This window comes from Penicillium bovifimosum (assembly GCF_028826915.1).
Source record: "Penicillium bovifimosum strain IBT 22155 chromosome Unknown utg000005l_segment0_segment0, whole genome shotgun sequence".
NCBI classification, from domain to species: Eukaryota; Fungi; Ascomycota; class Eurotiomycetes; order Eurotiales; family Aspergillaceae; genus Penicillium; species Penicillium bovifimosum.
The window spans coordinates 460,210-476,256 of NW_026622714.1; the positions used below are offsets into that span (position 1 = coordinate 460,210).

The window sequence follows — 16,047 nt, forward strand, 5'->3', positions numbered from 1 at the left end:
TGACATGCGGGGATGACTTGTTACTGTGATGTTATCAGATGCGATTACATACTCAAAGGGGCGACCGATTCCGCGCTGTCTCGCTATCTGATTGATCTGATAACCGAGGTACTGTATGGTACGATATTGTTACATGTTTTATACAAGCACGTGACATTTACGGCCGACCTCGGAGCTCTACTACCTAGTACTGTGTACATAATGCTTCCAATGCTTCCAATTCCAATCAAATTATCCTTGTAGAATGCGCATGTGGTTGTACAACCAAGTAGCAAGATACAGATACAATATGTAGAAATAGCCTACATTGAAACTCGTCTAACTTACCGATCTGTTGTACGGTTCTGTTTACACCCAGTACCGGGCCCGCCTCGGCTGTTTGACGTCAATACCGGTGTAGTACGCCGTTACTCCGTACACTCTGTTCTTTTCATATGCACCGTCGATCAAGATGGATACAATAACCCCAAATGGAGTCAGCACCATATCCAGTAGTTGATTGTTTATTATTGCTGACAACTATGATCCCTGGTAGTCAATATCAAGAATGGGGTAATTCATAAGTACCGTAACGAACATTTGAAGAATCCACCAAGCCGGAACCAACCGCGTAACATAACCGGTGACGAAGAATGTGGCGAATCTGATAAATCCCTGACTGCTTCCGATCTTGTCCCCGTTCCCTGTTGTAAGACTGTATTTCTCATGTCTTATCTCATATTACATATACCGTTATTTTCGAACCGAGCTATCCTCCCAGCAAGAAATTGCTCGGGTTCATGTCCTCCATCCTTATTCCACCCTTGACTCTCCCAATGAACTCGACTGTCCGACGCATGATTTATTCATAGAATAGAGACAAGGGGCCTCTTACGTCCCTCATATACCACCACGTCTCGACTCATATATCCTCGGTTTTCCTTATTGCCTCGAATCTGGCGTAACCTTTCGGTCATTCGAACCACGCCTCTAAACTTCCTCATGGGTATGCACTACACAGTCAAGTATCGACCAAGTACCGTGACTTAATTCTGACATTATCGTCATAGTTCATGCCCTTCAATCCATCATGCCCTCCGTAACTTATGCTCCAACTCCAACGGGGTTACGCCCTCCCAGAGGCACGTATCAGGAAATACCGATCTCTTCGACCTCCCACCCAGATAACCCAATTCCGGAAGAGCCCCGAGGTGTGCGTTCGCTCTCGGTAACCGACATAAGCTTCAATGTCGTCTCCTCAAGCTCCTCGCAAGGCACTGAATCTGCCGGCTCAGAGTCCCCGGATACCCCTCTGACGCCAACCAGCGAGTCGCAATTGGAGGAAGAACTAGCAGACCGAAAGCCTGAAAATGGTCGGCAAAGACGACGGGCATCAACCGTCTTGATATCACAAAATTCCAATGATATGAGGCGGGTGTTGGAGAATGTGGGCACATCAGGCACTCAGAAGCTTCAATCCCTCTGCTGTGGCGGTGGTTGTTGCCGAGGGCAGGCATTGCGTCCTGTAGATGGACCAATCTCAGGGTTCAACTCTATCACTGGACCTGTTGGGAACAAGGCTTTCGATAGCCTGAAGCTGAACCTCGACCTCCTCACGATGGACAGTGAGCTTTCCAACATTGCCCCACTCCCAGAGAAGACAGTTTCGTTCAAACCGCTCCCGGCAACGGCGGTTGATATGACTCTCGGTCCCGCAGATCACCCGCCCGAATTTGTGCAACCTCACCCACCTTATTCGGTCTACCGTGCGCCTCTGTTCCATACCCGTGAGTTGACAGGGCCCGGTGCCGAGAAGCGTACTTACCACTTCGACATCGATGTCACCGACTATCCCGCAGAGAGCGGCATGGTCGACTTTGTAGTCGGCGGTGCAATTGGTGTGTGCCCTAAGAACAAAGATTCCGAAGTCGAGGACGTCCTCAACCTCCTCGGTGTGCCGAACTCCATGCGAGACAAGAAAGTCCTCATGCGCACCACAAAGGGCCGATGGCCGACAATTTGGGGCGACGACCAGCCCCGCGAGCTGATCACCACCCGACGCGAAGTGCTAAGCTGGTGCTCCGATATCCAGAGTTACGCACCCACTAAGCCCCTCTTCCGTCTTCTCGCTGAGCACAGCAGCGATGCACAGGAGAAGAAAATCCTGGAATACCTTTCCTCCGCCGAAGGCCAAGGCGCCTTCTGCGATCTGCGCACCAGTTCCTTCGTCACCCTTTCCCAACTCCTTCACGCCTTCCCCTCCTCTCAACCCCCTCTCGACCACCTACTCTCCGTCCTCAACACTCTGATGCCCCGCTTTTACTCTCTCTCCCAAGACCCCCAAATCTCCTGCCGATATAAAGGCAGCGAATGCCGTCGTCTAATCGAAATAGCCGTTACCGTGGCCGAGTCCGAAGACTGGCGCGGCGGCACCCGCACAGGTGTTGGGTCCGGCTACCTCGAGTCCCTCGCAAAGCAATTAATCGCCGCCGAAGCCAAGGGTGAGAAAGTCGACCTCCACATTCCGATGTTCCGCGGCCTGATGGCAAACCCTCTCGCAACACGCTTTGCCTCCGACGGCCCGATGCTGCTCATCGGCGCGGGCGTGGGCATCGCTCCATTCCGCGGGTTTGTGCAGCGCCGACTGCAGTCCGCAAACTGCGCGAACAAGGTGTGGGTGCTGCAAGGTGTGCGGGACTCACTGCTTGACGAGCTTTACTCTGGCGAGTGGGGTGTGCATGAGGATAAGGTGCGCACTGTTGTGCAGAGCCGCAGGGGCGAGAGTCGATATGTACAGGAGGAGGTTCGACACCAGGCTGATCTTGTCTGGTTCGTTATCAACTCGCTGGATGGGCGGGTGTTTGTTTGCGGATCGGGCAAGGGCATGGGTGAGGGTGTTGAGGCTGCGCTTATTGATGTTGCTATGGCGAAGGGCAATCTCAATGCCCAGGAGGCCAATATGTTCTGGCAGCGGAAGAAGGAGGCGGGGCAGTATATTGCTGTGAGTTTGTTTCCGGTTCTTTCTCTTGCGATTACTCTTACTGACATTCTTCAGGAAACTTGGTGATCTGTTCATACCAGATGGACACCAAAATTGAGTTGCATGGATGTCTCGATTGTGTATATTTTTCGTCACGACTACCCTCGTGCAAAAAAACCCGCATTTTACAGGTTGTACATATCGGTTTCGTCTGCCTGCATGAAAGCTTTACGGTTACTCTTCTTTCGCCTCGTGCTCCTCAATGGTACACAACATCCGGGTTGTCATTTGGTCTTTTGTTTCGTGATATTTTTACATGATCATGTTATTTAGCGGGGTGGTCATCTATTGTGTGTTTACTTCATTGTTGACTGGTTCCTTTTTCTGCCATATCCAGTCACTCAAAAATACACATTATCTATACAATCATTCGTCTCCTATGATAATTCACTGACTGTCTCCCGTAGGTTCTTGCTACCTAGACTATTCAAGCCTGCCAAGACACTCAAACATGCTCAATCCTGTCCGGCGTTCACACACAATCAGAGCCCGTACGATGTCTCTTGTCTCTGGCTCGGTGGCTCCTGTTCACTTAGCTCTCAGTCTAAATGCCTCTCAACGTAAAAATCCTTTGGCCCGTCGAAGGTTGCTGCGGGTATCCTGTCTCTCAATAGCTGGTGGCTAATCACGCAGATCTAGCACCGCACTACCACGCAACAGTTTTCAACAGGGTAATCTGCACATAATCATGCAGACACCGCGCAGTAAGAGACATGTATCTGTCATATGAACAGCCTCTCTATCAGAGACTTTCTATTGAGACGAAGATCATGTGACAAGTTGCTCTCAGTCTCACCCTGACCCCTTGACCATATGACTCCCAGTTTGCATATGCCAAACAATCACCCATCTCTGTCTATATAAACCCAACCCTTCTCCTACCTCTCATCAACTCCTTCCTTCATCTCCATCTCCTCATCTCCATCTATATAATTATAAACCCAGCCTCCTACCTCTGGCCATCGACGGCTTACTTCGTCTCCGCATCCTCAGATCAACACCATGGCCCATCTATAGGTATGAACTAAACCTCTCATCTCTCATCAACGCGTTACTCCATCCTTCATCGTCATCTCATCACCTATCTATACATAGTCAAGTCCAACCGTTTTCCTTATCATCACTTACCCACTTCCGATCCCCTTCAAAGCTCACAAGTCTTCTATCACCAGACCCATGATCACCACGGACCAGACGCCTCCGACATATCAGGAGGCCAGACCGAGCGGACTATACCTAGATACCGGGCTCCCAAGTCCCAACAACCCAAAATCCTTCCTGTGGCGACCTTTTTGGAACATGGGTAACGGGCCTGGAGAAACGACATGCGCAAGGTGGTGGAGACTCTGCTCCCTTGCCGATAATTGGGATTGCTAGATTGCCTGAATGGACTCCACATGGCGCTCACGCTTCTCAGCCGCAAGCCTGTTTGCCACAGCTTGGGAGGTCGCAGATAATGGCCATTCTCCTCCCCGTCCGCGTTGGACCCTGTGCTCTGCTAAACCTACCTTCCGTTGATCACACTCCTACGCTAATCACCAACGGTATCCAAGAGCGGCATAGGCATGGCTCTCTTACCATGGCTGATATGCCAGTTGACGTGGCGAGCAACTTCATGTCCCGTGGAGGTGTCATCCCTAATCTGCGGGGCATTCGCCAGCGAGTGGCAGCGATGTTCCGTTCTGCTTTCCTCTCTCCACCAAATTTGGTGAGGTGGACTGGTTGGGTCGATTGACAGACAGCCCTACTCCGCTGGAACGTGGCAAGAAAGAGGCAAACTTCTGCCTGGCTTCTTGAGACTTCTGCCTTATGTTTGCGGAGAGCCGTTCTCTGACCTATACCACGGTCCACTTCCTTTCATTCTTTCTCGAATGTCTGACGGCTGAAGTGTAAGGACCAAGCGGATGATCTCCAGCTATCGCCTGTCCAACATGTTGCGTCCTGCTTGCCTGTCCCAACCCACTACTATACCAACTCAACGAGCTATTCATGGCGTCATATGGGGACTGGCGAAGTTGCTCGATTGTGGCCTCTGCTCCGGTGGAGCGCGAAACTGAAACGTGAAAGAGGTAGCCTTGCAGCTTCTGCTTAGGTGCGAGAACCATTCTCGAATCTATACCATAGCCCCCTTCTTTCGCTCCTTCTTTAATGACATGGAGCTGATAGGCGCAACTCGACGCCACTCCATTTGGCGGGACGCTGCTTCTCGTGTCGATTTGAGACTACAATCGCTCTTCTCGATGGACCCTGCGGCATATCCATGATACATGGCTTGCTGCTTGGCTCGTCTCGAATCACCGATGGCATGCAGGCCAGGATCCAGTGAGGTTTGTGCGTCGCCACTATACGATTTGTGCTGGGCACCGAGAACCCACATGATGATCAATCGAGGAATCCGATCCAAGCCAACTGGCCTCGATATGAGCACATCATAAAGGCGCCTAGAGGGTAATGGCAAGCGCGAACGAAGCAGATAATGGGAGAAGAAACTGCTAGTGACATTCTTGTCGGAGAAAGAGGCTGCCTGTGCGGGTCGCTGGCGTTTTCAGAACTTTTCGGGAGACTGGCACCTTTATCTGTGGGGCTAACGGCCCTTGTTCTGGTTGTGCTGGGCACCGATATACCCACCTGATCAACGGAGGGAAGGAACTGATTTAAGCGAATTGCCCTTGCTAAACAATCCAGCGGGGTCTCCAGTACCGTATAGCGGGAAGAAACAGACTTGGTCTTTTGACCCACTGCCTCAACAACCCATGGCCAAGTATGAACAGTGCTTGACTTCCTGCATTCTCTTGCCTATCTGCGACGGACCTGCAGAGATGGCGGGGGCAACCAGGGACCTAGGAAAGGAAGATAGGATCCCAACAACACCATTACTTCCTTTTGGTGGAAGTAAAAGGAATGTGTGTAGCAGAAGCGCCCGTTCTGTTGTGTTCTGTTCAACTCCCCAGCATACATAAGGAGATGGAGAGAAGGCCTGTCAACCACCTTATCAGAACCGTCCCTTCATTTGGAATGGAAATGGGCACCAACTTGGGATAACTAAAGAAGTCACCTCAAGTCGAACAAGTTTCGGAAGCGGGACGTCCAACCATTACGCCTCATGGGACTCGGCGGCCTCAGCAACAATCGGCGACAAGGCTCTGGTTGTGATACTCGGGGCCTGGATCACATGGTCGTGGCGTGTATACCTCAGGAGTTGATCGTGACCGAGAGCATTGTTCTGGCTGTTCAGTTTCTGTTGATCTCTTTTCTTTTTCTTCTTGAGCTTTGTTATTTTCGTCAAATGCACTCTGTTCTTTTTACAGACTTGCCATGTGTAAGGACTAAGCGATCTCCGCCCTTCGCCTCGTGCTTGCAGCCATTCTCGTCAAAGTCCTACGATATCGACGATGTCGACGATGTTGAAGATGCTCTGGCCTCTGCCAACTCTGGTCTCTGCGAATCAAGGCATCACCATCCTGCCCAAAATGCTGAGTCCACCACCTGATCGACCGCGTTCGCGTGTACCTTGGGTGGAGAGAGATCCTCCTTTGATGACCAGGCATGCCCATGTTGTGTCAACAACTCCATCCCGGAGACTTTGCTGTCTGACCTCCATGGTTTTGAGCCAACCCGACTCCCTGGCTATATGACACGATTTGGATTCCACGAGCTATGCCGACCATTGAGGAAGAGGAATCTACAGATGGCTTCTTGAGCAGTGAAGTTGGACCTATATACAGACTTTCTGTCGTGACAGACGCCCGTTGGACGTTTCTTTTCCGCCAGCGGGAGGCACTGTGGCTTCCAGTGGCCTTCTGAATCCGCTGCCCATCAGCACGCAAAAGGAGATTTCTTTGTCACCCTCATGAGGACATCTTGCGACTCTCGGCATTTCTGTCTTACTCGCGTCCACCTGAAGAAGTACTCTGGACCCGGAGCATTGGTCCACTATGGTCGTTGTGTATTAGTCTACATCAGAGACTATATTTCCAGAGCAACGAACAATGAAATTGGAGGCGAGCTTTGGGCGGTCAGAGAGTCCAAATTGGTCTGTGGCCCGACGGATGCGGGAAAGAGAAGGACACAAGGTTCCAGCCTTCGTGGTCCCGTTGGAAGGTTTGGACACGCCACGACGATATCAACCGTCAGTGTGATGTGCCACGATCATGCCGTCTCCCCACTCATCGGCCAATGAGTAGTTCCTTCCGCCTTCGGGGTCACGGGAGGTGAGCTTTGAGGAGAAGGTCATTCTGCCCACCTTCCGTCGGTCCCAGAAGCCGATGGTGTAACTGCAACTCTCACTCAAAACCGCTGTCATCCAAGAAGAGCGAAACAAGCCATCGTGTATTCGTCAACTTCCGATGACAATAAGAGTATGAGGGCGGGACCCTGTAGGAGTCTTCTAGAGCCTCGCAGGTGATCAGCTGGCGCGTCGTCATTGCAAGACCATACCTGATCACGGGCTATGTGCTGTGTTTGCCTTTTTCCTCGTTGCTTGGGGTTTTTCCTACTTCAAGCACCCGACTTCAAGCACCCGAATTTCCAGAGTACCATTCAACAGAACACTCTGGATCCTGTCGAGCCATCTGCTTGAAGCGACGGAATGATAGTGAGGGCCTGGTCCTAGTAAATATCCCATTGTCTCTATACCCAGGTAGTATCTAGCCAATACATACCGCATTCATTGTCTCTTCTTCTCTTCCTTGTTCTTTTTGGGGTTGTACGCAAAATCCCCAGTAGAGCGAACTGTACAAACTCTGAATAAGTAAAGTAGTTCATAAAAAGCCTGCTCAAACAAGTCTCGAGAATCTCCAATATTTGACTTCGGGCTGTATCTGCTTCTGTACGTGCCAGCGCCAGAACCAAATAGGGCCCGAATACCCACGTGAGTACACGTGGATGCATTCATAATAACCATATTCACATCCCTCAACCTATTCCCACATCACATACTCGATTAATGTAGTATACCCAAAACAAAACACCCATTTCCATTTCCATTTCCATTCCCATTTCCCAACCCAATCCCAATCCCATCCCAATTCAATTACCAATCATGCAAAGCCCTTGGCACAAGCCCAACAGGCATAGCACCCCCAGTAACACCAACAACACCCGAAAACAACTCCCCTTCACCAAAGCCCTGCGCATAACCCGGCATCAACTGCTCCAGACACTCATACCCCTCAACCAACGAATCCAAAACCTCCGCCGGCGGCATAATCCCCGCAATCTGCATCCGCCCCCCAAAGCCATGCCCCTGCCCCTTGGTGTCCACAGGACTACTCCCCGCACTCTCGGAATAGCGTCTCTGCACCTCGCCAACAATACAAGCAATTTGATAAGGAAGGTTATCGCCTCCCGGCGCAAGATGCAGCAGGAAACCGCGGACCTGCGTGATGAGAGGATCGGGGATGTTGTAGTCGCATAGTGTTAGGGCTGCGTAGCCGACGATGAAGTAGACGTGGTCTATCAGGGCTGGGGCGGAGGAAAAGCGGGTTTGGAGGAATTTGGAGATGATTAGGCGGGATGTGTTGCAGATTTCGGGGAGGAGACGGTCTGTGTCTGGGGTGTAGCGGGTTGCGGTGCGGTGAAGGAGGAGTTGGCAGAACCAGAGGTTTAGGTCGAGGGTTGAGTCTGAGGCTGGGATTTGTTAGGATCTTGGATTTGATTTGGTGACACGTTATTGGAAGGGGAGTGTTGGAAGGGAGGCTTACTGAGAAGATGGGCCCATTCCATCTTCCACCGCTCGATTTCTTCGTATTCGGGTTCTGCGAATTGGAGGCGGTGCTGGCTGTTTTGGAGTTTGAGGGCGATGCGATAGAGTTGGATTTCTGCGACGATTCGGCCGTCTTCGGCGGTCGCGGCGGCGTGTTCGAGGATTCGGGGGCATTGGTCGAGGTATTGGGGCTGGATGTTGACTGTGCGGCCGTTTGCGAGGGCGGAGCTGTTTGTCGGTGTTAGAGTGTAGTCCACTGGGTGATGAGGTGGAAACATACTGTAGTTGGGTTGCGCAGAGAGTATTCCACAGACGCAATTGAGCGAGTACCTCATCCGGGTTGGGATTATCTCCAGGCCGGGTATTGAGGAAGCTGAATGAGGCGAGAGCATGGTTGATTGAGATCCCGCTCAGCAACCAGTCATCCATCAAACCATCTTTGTGGATGGAGGTTGAGTATAGACAAAGTAATGTCAGCGCTTGCAGCATATCGCCCGTCATTGGCGAAGGCTTCCACAGCATCTTGGCTACGGCGTGCTGTACGTGGAGAGCGATATCGCGGACGGTGTGCTGGGGGAGTCCGGGCAAATAGCGAGCAGCCATTAGACATGCGGTGTTGAATAAGAGTGTATTTGAGCGTTGAATGCTGGATGCATGATTTATCGAGACCCAATGGCCGAAATATTCCACGAAGCTAGCGATATGGTTAGCGCGAAGCTCGACAAACGCAAACAAGTCAGACACACAGTTCAATCATTTTATGGGAGAGCTTGGCATCTACGATGCCCTGGGTGACGATGTCTCCGAGGATATCGGCCTCGGCAGAGTGGTCTCTCTCTCCGAAGCACTCTGCCTGTAGATCCCGGATGAGCTGCGCAGGCTTGAGTGGATAAAAAGATCCAGACATGCTCTCTGAACCCGATCCGTCTACGCTGTTGCTTCTTGGCTGGGAGGTTGGGCTGCAGGACATGCTGGGGGAGCGGTTGACCATCTGGCGCATGAGATGAATCATCTCACCCATACCGCGTTCGAGAGAAACCAGTCGTTCTTCGATCGAGGGGATGGCGGCCGTAGCATCGGACCAGGTGGATGCATTGTCCTGGAACCTCTCCGTTGTCTCAGGGAGCTCACATTCAAGCCTGATCTGGTAGTCAGTATATAGATCATAAGACTATAAGCAAAGTATCAACCGAAAAGGGCAACCAACCTCAGAGATAAGCACCGCCGACAAGCATGCCCACGAGGATCCACATCGCAGCGGGTCTTGAGCTTCCGACAGGTATTACAGGCAGTCATTGACCGACGAATGCGCCCCTTTGGCCTTGCATCCTGACAAGCGACCGAGTCAATTCTGCCGTCATCGGGGGCAATGCCCTTGGTCTCCCATATGGGATTATCTGTAGGGCCGGTTCGCGTCATCTGGAGTTACTGGAGGTACTGTTTTATGGGGGATCATCTATGCCTGATCGACAAAGATGGAGAGAGGGGAAGAGAAGATCAACCAAAAGGGAAAAAAGAAAAAGGTGAAGATCACTTTCATACGGATGATCCCAGCCTTATAATAACGGGTAGGGGAGGTTTAAGGAGGTTTAGCCAATTGCGACAAGACTCGGATTACTGACGATATCAAGATGTAAATCACAATTCTGCTTTCTCTGGGGTAAAATAGAACTTCTAGAAACGGTCCAGAGAGGGGAACCTGCTCTTAGGCTTGATATCTCCGACGAAAACCGTTGGATGAGGGGGCACCTAAGCACCTTCTATCTACAGTCTGAGGTTATCGTGAGATCCCTGCTTATTGACTCTATCTCTAATTAATTTAATTAATTTCTCTCTCTTGTCATTGCAGTCTTAAATTCCACCATTCAAGGTCTAGGTCTAGAGACTTACATTTGCCAGCTTCCTAAGCTGACCAGTGGGACATACACATCCTAGTGAAGGTTGGAAAGATAGCCTTAATCTCATTGGTTAGCACGTGCAATGTCTCAAAGGAATGGCTATCAGGATTGGAGGGTCGCAGCAATGTCACATTGTAGGTTTCTAGGCCCTGTCGCTTGCTGCTTAGTACATGACTCGGTACATTAGCGGCCCCAGTTAGTCGCTTTTGGTCGACTTAAGCCTATTTAGTCTTACGCCGAGGGTTTGTGGCTTCTTTTAGCTGAAGGATTGTCGATCTGGATGGGTTCGTTAACTAATCACTTATCTTTGCGAGGAAAAGTAAAAAGTGAACAGATGTGAGTGAGTGCTGATTCGAATCTTTACACAGTAAGAAGATTACAGTCATTTTCCATGGTCGTTGACTAAAAATCAATCAAATGCAACCTAACATGTTATAGGGATTGCTAATCGCGCACCGCTGACTGGCAATGCGGATGAATTGATTAAAGTCACCCGAGGCTTCTTTGACCAGGGGTGAAGGGATCCACTCTATAAAAATGAATATAAACTCACTCCGGGATTCCTCCCCTTTTGGGGGTCTTCAGGCTAGAGCCTCGGGTAAACAGGCGGTCAGTTTAGTTATCACAATATGCTAGAATCGTAGTGCCCAAATGGTTGAATTCTGGGGTGATCGACCACTGGCCCTGATCCACATCAGCCCTTTGACAACCTTGACGGACATCCTCGGCTTCGTTATCGGCCCGATTGAGCTGCATCGTGCGAGCTCCCATCTCTTAATTAATTTGTTACTTCTCTCTCACGTCAACGCCGATCAAGCTATGCCCAGATATCCGGCGATACGCCTCTAATATCTGCGCTGCGAGCCGGGATTATGCGACGAGATATGCGACAAAGTTTCAAGGCAGTGCTAACCTGCGCAAAGTCAAATGACCACTGACCTCGAGATACCGCTGTTTTCCAATCCCCCGGTCAAAGCCACCCTCGGAGGTAACATATTTAGACACGATGTCGATCACTTGGAAATCCCAACGATGTCCTCGAACCCAATCCTGCCCGCTCTAAACAGCGCAGCGATGCAGTAGGCTGTAGCAAGCTTTCAATCACGGCGCGTAGGCGGGAAGCCACCGAAAGCCACCAAAGCCCCTCCTCAAATTAACAGTGAGGAATGGACGTGGATTAGCAACGCAATGCGGTCAGATCAAGCCGCCCGTCTGATAAGGGCGTTTCATTGGCCGGCTAAACTTTCCCCCCCTTTTCCTTCCTGCTTCTTTACATCTTCGCTGCAGGGGCTCTCGACCAACGGGCTCTGATGAAGACCGCCTGCATGCACTGGCTTCGGGTCCGGGTCTACATACATAAATGCCCGCTTCCGCTGAGGGGTCGCAGGCTAGTCGGGTTTTGGTCTGGTGCCCGCAAGCGAAGCGTACGTGCTTCTCGATCTGGGTATCAGCCGATAAGAGACTTGTTTGGCGTACTTTCTTAGCTGGATGTGAGGCGGTCGTTGGGACCATTTTCTAGAAAGAGAAGTCACCCACCCGTGTCCGAGATAACATATCCTGGGGCATTCTGTGTGTATTGTTTGGAAGGAAGAGAAGTTCTCAGGCTGTGTACATGTTTGGTTTGTTTACTTTTGCCCTAATCCTTTTTGGGCGCGGGGTCGCCTCGGAAAGCATACCAAGCCAGTCTGGGATGTACAGTTTGTACGTGATTCCCATACTAATGGTACTTTCAATAGAAACTCGGCGATCTTAGGCTTTAGCCAAGATACTAGATCAGTTAGAGAACTATACGATGTGCGACAAGTTCAGGGCTTCCTCTAATCACATGAAGCCGGTAGCAATCTTTCTCAATGATCGGCGTGACTAGTAGTGATCGAATCCGAGGGGTTCTAAACTGCTATGAAACCTTTTGATAGCAGACTTCAATTCTCAATTCATGCAGCCATGAAGAACTTCTCCGCGGACGAATTGGACATATTTTGTGTAAGCGAATCACCTTCCATCAAACCAACGTGATCAAGATATGGACTCCTATCTCACGCAAACATGAACCTATTACCCATAATAACCTATAACGCCTGATAATGTACAATCGCAGTTCCACCTTAGCTTCAATCTAATAAAACCCTATTACGTTTAAAATAGCATCCCCGCTTCATGCGGGCCGACATAAGCACCAACTATGCCCTATTCGACTTCCAATTTCAAGCCCAGGGACATTCCCCTCAACAACGCATCCAACGGAACTCCATAATCACAGGCAAAGCCCCTGTCGTGGTAGAGGGCTTTAGTTAAACCTTGAATATCATGAGTAAAGCCCTTGGCGTTTCTAAGCTTGCGTTGATAAACCATTGGAGATTAGGGTTTCCAATATGACCGGGGTATGATGTGCAGCAATACGCAGTGCAATTGCATATCTCGTTGTTTGATGTGGATCAAAACCCCGCTTCGGTGTCTGTCGCTGGTTGTCGGGTCTGTTTATTCTCCGTGTAGGCAGGTACAGTGATAACGTTCACTGCACTTCGCTGCACTCAGACCTCCTTCCTCCATTCACAATATCGGTACGAAGTACATGCATAGGATGAGCGATATCTTCAGGGACAATCTACCTACTTCTGTCACCTTCATAACTCTGCTCTCATTCTCTGCGCTAATTCTAACTCTCCAATGGCACAGACTCCCACAAAAAATGACCGATTCCCCCATAATGCCGCACAACACTCGAACCATTCCCAACTATCAAGGACGCAACAAATACATCTAAAACAAAAAAAAATTGACCGACGCAGGGATCGAACCTGCAATCTCTTGATTCGTAGTCAAGCGCCTTGCCATTGGGCCAGCCGGCCTACTTGTTAATTTGAACCAAAATTGCATTATTAGTGTGAAGAAAGAAAGACCCACTCGGTTTGCACGTGTTTGGGGCTGTCGGAACTTATTCGGACAGGATGTGGTGAATTAAGGTTTTTATATTGATTGTTCCGCGTTGGATAGACTTTCTAAAGTATGCGAAACCTGATTCAGGCGCTTATTGCCGCTTATTTCGGGTATTTTGTGGAAGACTGGATGTTGGTTTGAAGTATATATCTTGGCACTGCCATCAAGACAGGTAGGTGCACAGGACTACTACCTATGCTTCAAGAGCACCCCAGAGTCAGACCTGAGACGGGCCAGCCCCTCTTCATTTCCAGCTACCGCTGACGCTGGGCCACTTCATTGTTACAGACAAGGTGGTCACCACCCAGTCACCCAGGGGAATCTCTGAAAGCTAGAGTGACCCGTGGTGGTTCTTGCTAACTCCATGACATCCATGGAATCTGCTTGTGTACAGAGAAGAGAAATGTGCTGCAGAAGGCTAATATAATAGTGACACGCAGAGCTCCCGACTCCGAAAAAACTTGCATCTCATCACCCTCGTCCGAAACAGACGGTGCACATGCTCGATAGCTCCGATCTAAAGGACCCAAATGGATCTCATAAATGTCTAGTTTATGGGTTCTAGATCCCAACGTTCCAGACATAATCAAAGCAGACCTCTTAGATGGAAGACTTCCTGAATGGAATACGATAAACACAGGGAACGTCATGGCCACAGGAAGCACCGAGCCCAACCTACTTCCAGGAATAGCTGGAAGAAGTATACTGCGTATACCTTGATGGTCCGCTGAGTCCCGATCTCACACCAGAGGACATTGGACAAATCATTGGAAGATTGTTGCATTTTGAGCCGTCTGTAAGAGCGCTAGCGAGACAAGTTCTTGATGACCCTCGGTGCAATGACTGACACCATGACAATTAGTTTACACCATGAAGGTGCATATGAAAGTTGTCTCCAGTCTACTGTACTCAAGTTACCTGATGATTTTATGAGACTTCCTTTAGCGAAACTCTTCGATCAGATCCAAGTCCGGCGGGTAGGGTGGCAGATAGACCAATTTCACCCCTACATCAGCACACATCTGCATCATCCGCTCTGAATGATGAACCGAGGCGTTGTCCATAGGCTACCATGGTCAGAACGAACTGATTTACGTCCTGACCATCTTCCGCAGTGCTGAAAAAGCTGTGATATGAAGTCCTCGAACACGGTGGCACCTGAGGACCCGCCAAAGACACGCGAGAAAACGATTCCATCCTAGGCATACACAGAAAGTATTCGATATCGCTAATCCGTAGTCGTGGTGAAATTGTGACACTTGCATAGGGGACACCGAGTGGTGACCAGCCTGTGTGCCTGGGCCCAACCTTCAATCACATACTGATTCATCTACGTAGACCAGCTAATACAACTAGGTTTCCATGGGAATAGGAGAATGAAGAAAGAAAACAAACAGAAAGTAAACTAGCGGTGTGGCACTCGCCACCGTGCCCTGCAATCGACTACATACTGTACAACCACGTAGCACAACATCATACCAGATGCCCTATGTAAGTCATAATATACACAGACAGGCGGGGGCCACTCCGATCTGAGATAAACCAGTGTCGTCCCTACCCTTGCAGGCTTAACCACTAGGACAAATGGAGAAAATGAGGCGACGTCATAACATATATGCATTATCCACAAGAGCTGTCATATGCATGCTACTTACATAGTCCAGGTTGTAAGCACTTTAGTCGACTGCAATGCGAGTACATATTGGCTGTCACCGCAAAGTCAATCGACGGACACATACTCCGACCTGGTGTCGATTCCAGCATTCCAACGTGGCCATGCATTCCGGCATATCGTACATGAACATAAACCTGTTTTTATGCATAAGATCTCAGATTCAAGTCCACATTCTCAGATCTGAACTGCAAGGTACACGTTAGCGTAGGTACATGGCGTCTAAAAGTCGGTCTGTACTCCGTATCGAGTATAGTTACTCCGTACATATGGCCAGATCTCTAGAGAAATTTAGCACAAGCGCGTATCCCACCTACACTATGCTCGCCACCTACAAAGGAAAGCAAGTCCCGAGCAAAGAACCCAAAATATCCAAACCACGTTAGAAGCGGGACGCTAGCGAGACTATTGATTCCCGTACCGAAAGAAGTCTCGAACGGTGGGTCCGTCGATCAGAAATTAAATCTCCAGCAACTAAGATTCAATAGTCCGAGCTTGGACGGCCACTGCACAATTACACACTGAATACTCCGTACATAAAATAATGCAAGGACCCTACATAAAGGAGATCATGCGTACTCCGTACTCCGTGAATTATACGGAGTACAACACATTTAAGGAGACATAGAGATCACTGACATCGGATCCTCCACTTAACGCGAGGACTGAACACCATATATGGATAGGATGGAATATGTTATGTCACATAACTACAGTGTATCTACATGCACATACATACCCGGACCAATTCAAAACGCATGCACTGAACACGTGTATATGATATACAACTTAGATGTCAGGACATGCATTTCCAAAC

At 49.8% G+C, this 16,047-nt stretch overlaps 4 protein-coding genes across 4 annotated transcripts; 2 read left to right on the forward strand and 2 right to left on the reverse strand.

Annotated features, from left to right (window-relative positions):
* Positions 1–981: 981 nt before the first annotated feature.
* On the forward strand, positions 982–3,046 carry N7515_005345 (FAD binding domain protein; the record flags this gene model as incomplete). The annotated part of the gene is made up of 3 exons (XM_056666089.1): positions 982–985; positions 1,050–2,980; positions 3,035–3,046. The coding sequence occupies 3 exons, from the start codon at positions 982–984 to the stop codon at positions 3,044–3,046; spliced, it is 1,947 nt and encodes a 648-aa protein (XP_056519685.1).
* Positions 3,047–4,475: 1,429 nt separating this feature from the next.
* N7515_005346 (uncharacterized protein) lies at positions 4,476–4,754 on the forward strand (the record flags this gene model as incomplete). The annotated part of the gene is made up of 1 exon (XM_056666090.1): positions 4,476–4,754. One exon carries the CDS (start codon positions 4,476–4,478, stop codon positions 4,752–4,754), a length of 279 nt encoding a protein of 92 aa, XP_056519686.1.
* A 378-nt stretch (positions 4,755–5,132) lies between these two features.
* On the reverse strand, positions 5,133–5,396 carry N7515_005347 (uncharacterized protein; the record flags this gene model as incomplete). Its single annotated transcript, XM_056666091.1, has 1 exon — positions 5,133–5,396. One exon carries the CDS (start codon positions 5,394–5,396, stop codon positions 5,133–5,135), a length of 264 nt encoding a protein of 87 aa, XP_056519687.1.
* A 2,655-nt stretch (positions 5,397–8,051) lies between these two features.
* Positions 8,052–10,142, reverse strand: N7515_005348 (transcriptional regulator family TF; the record flags this gene model as incomplete). The annotated part of the gene is made up of 5 exons (XM_056666092.1): positions 8,052–8,647; positions 8,722–8,951; positions 9,004–9,417; positions 9,470–9,862; positions 9,931–10,142. The coding sequence occupies 5 exons, from the start codon at positions 10,140–10,142 to the stop codon at positions 8,052–8,054; spliced, it is 1,845 nt and encodes a 614-aa protein (XP_056519688.1).
* Between the last annotated feature and the right edge of the window lie 5,905 nt (positions 10,143–16,047).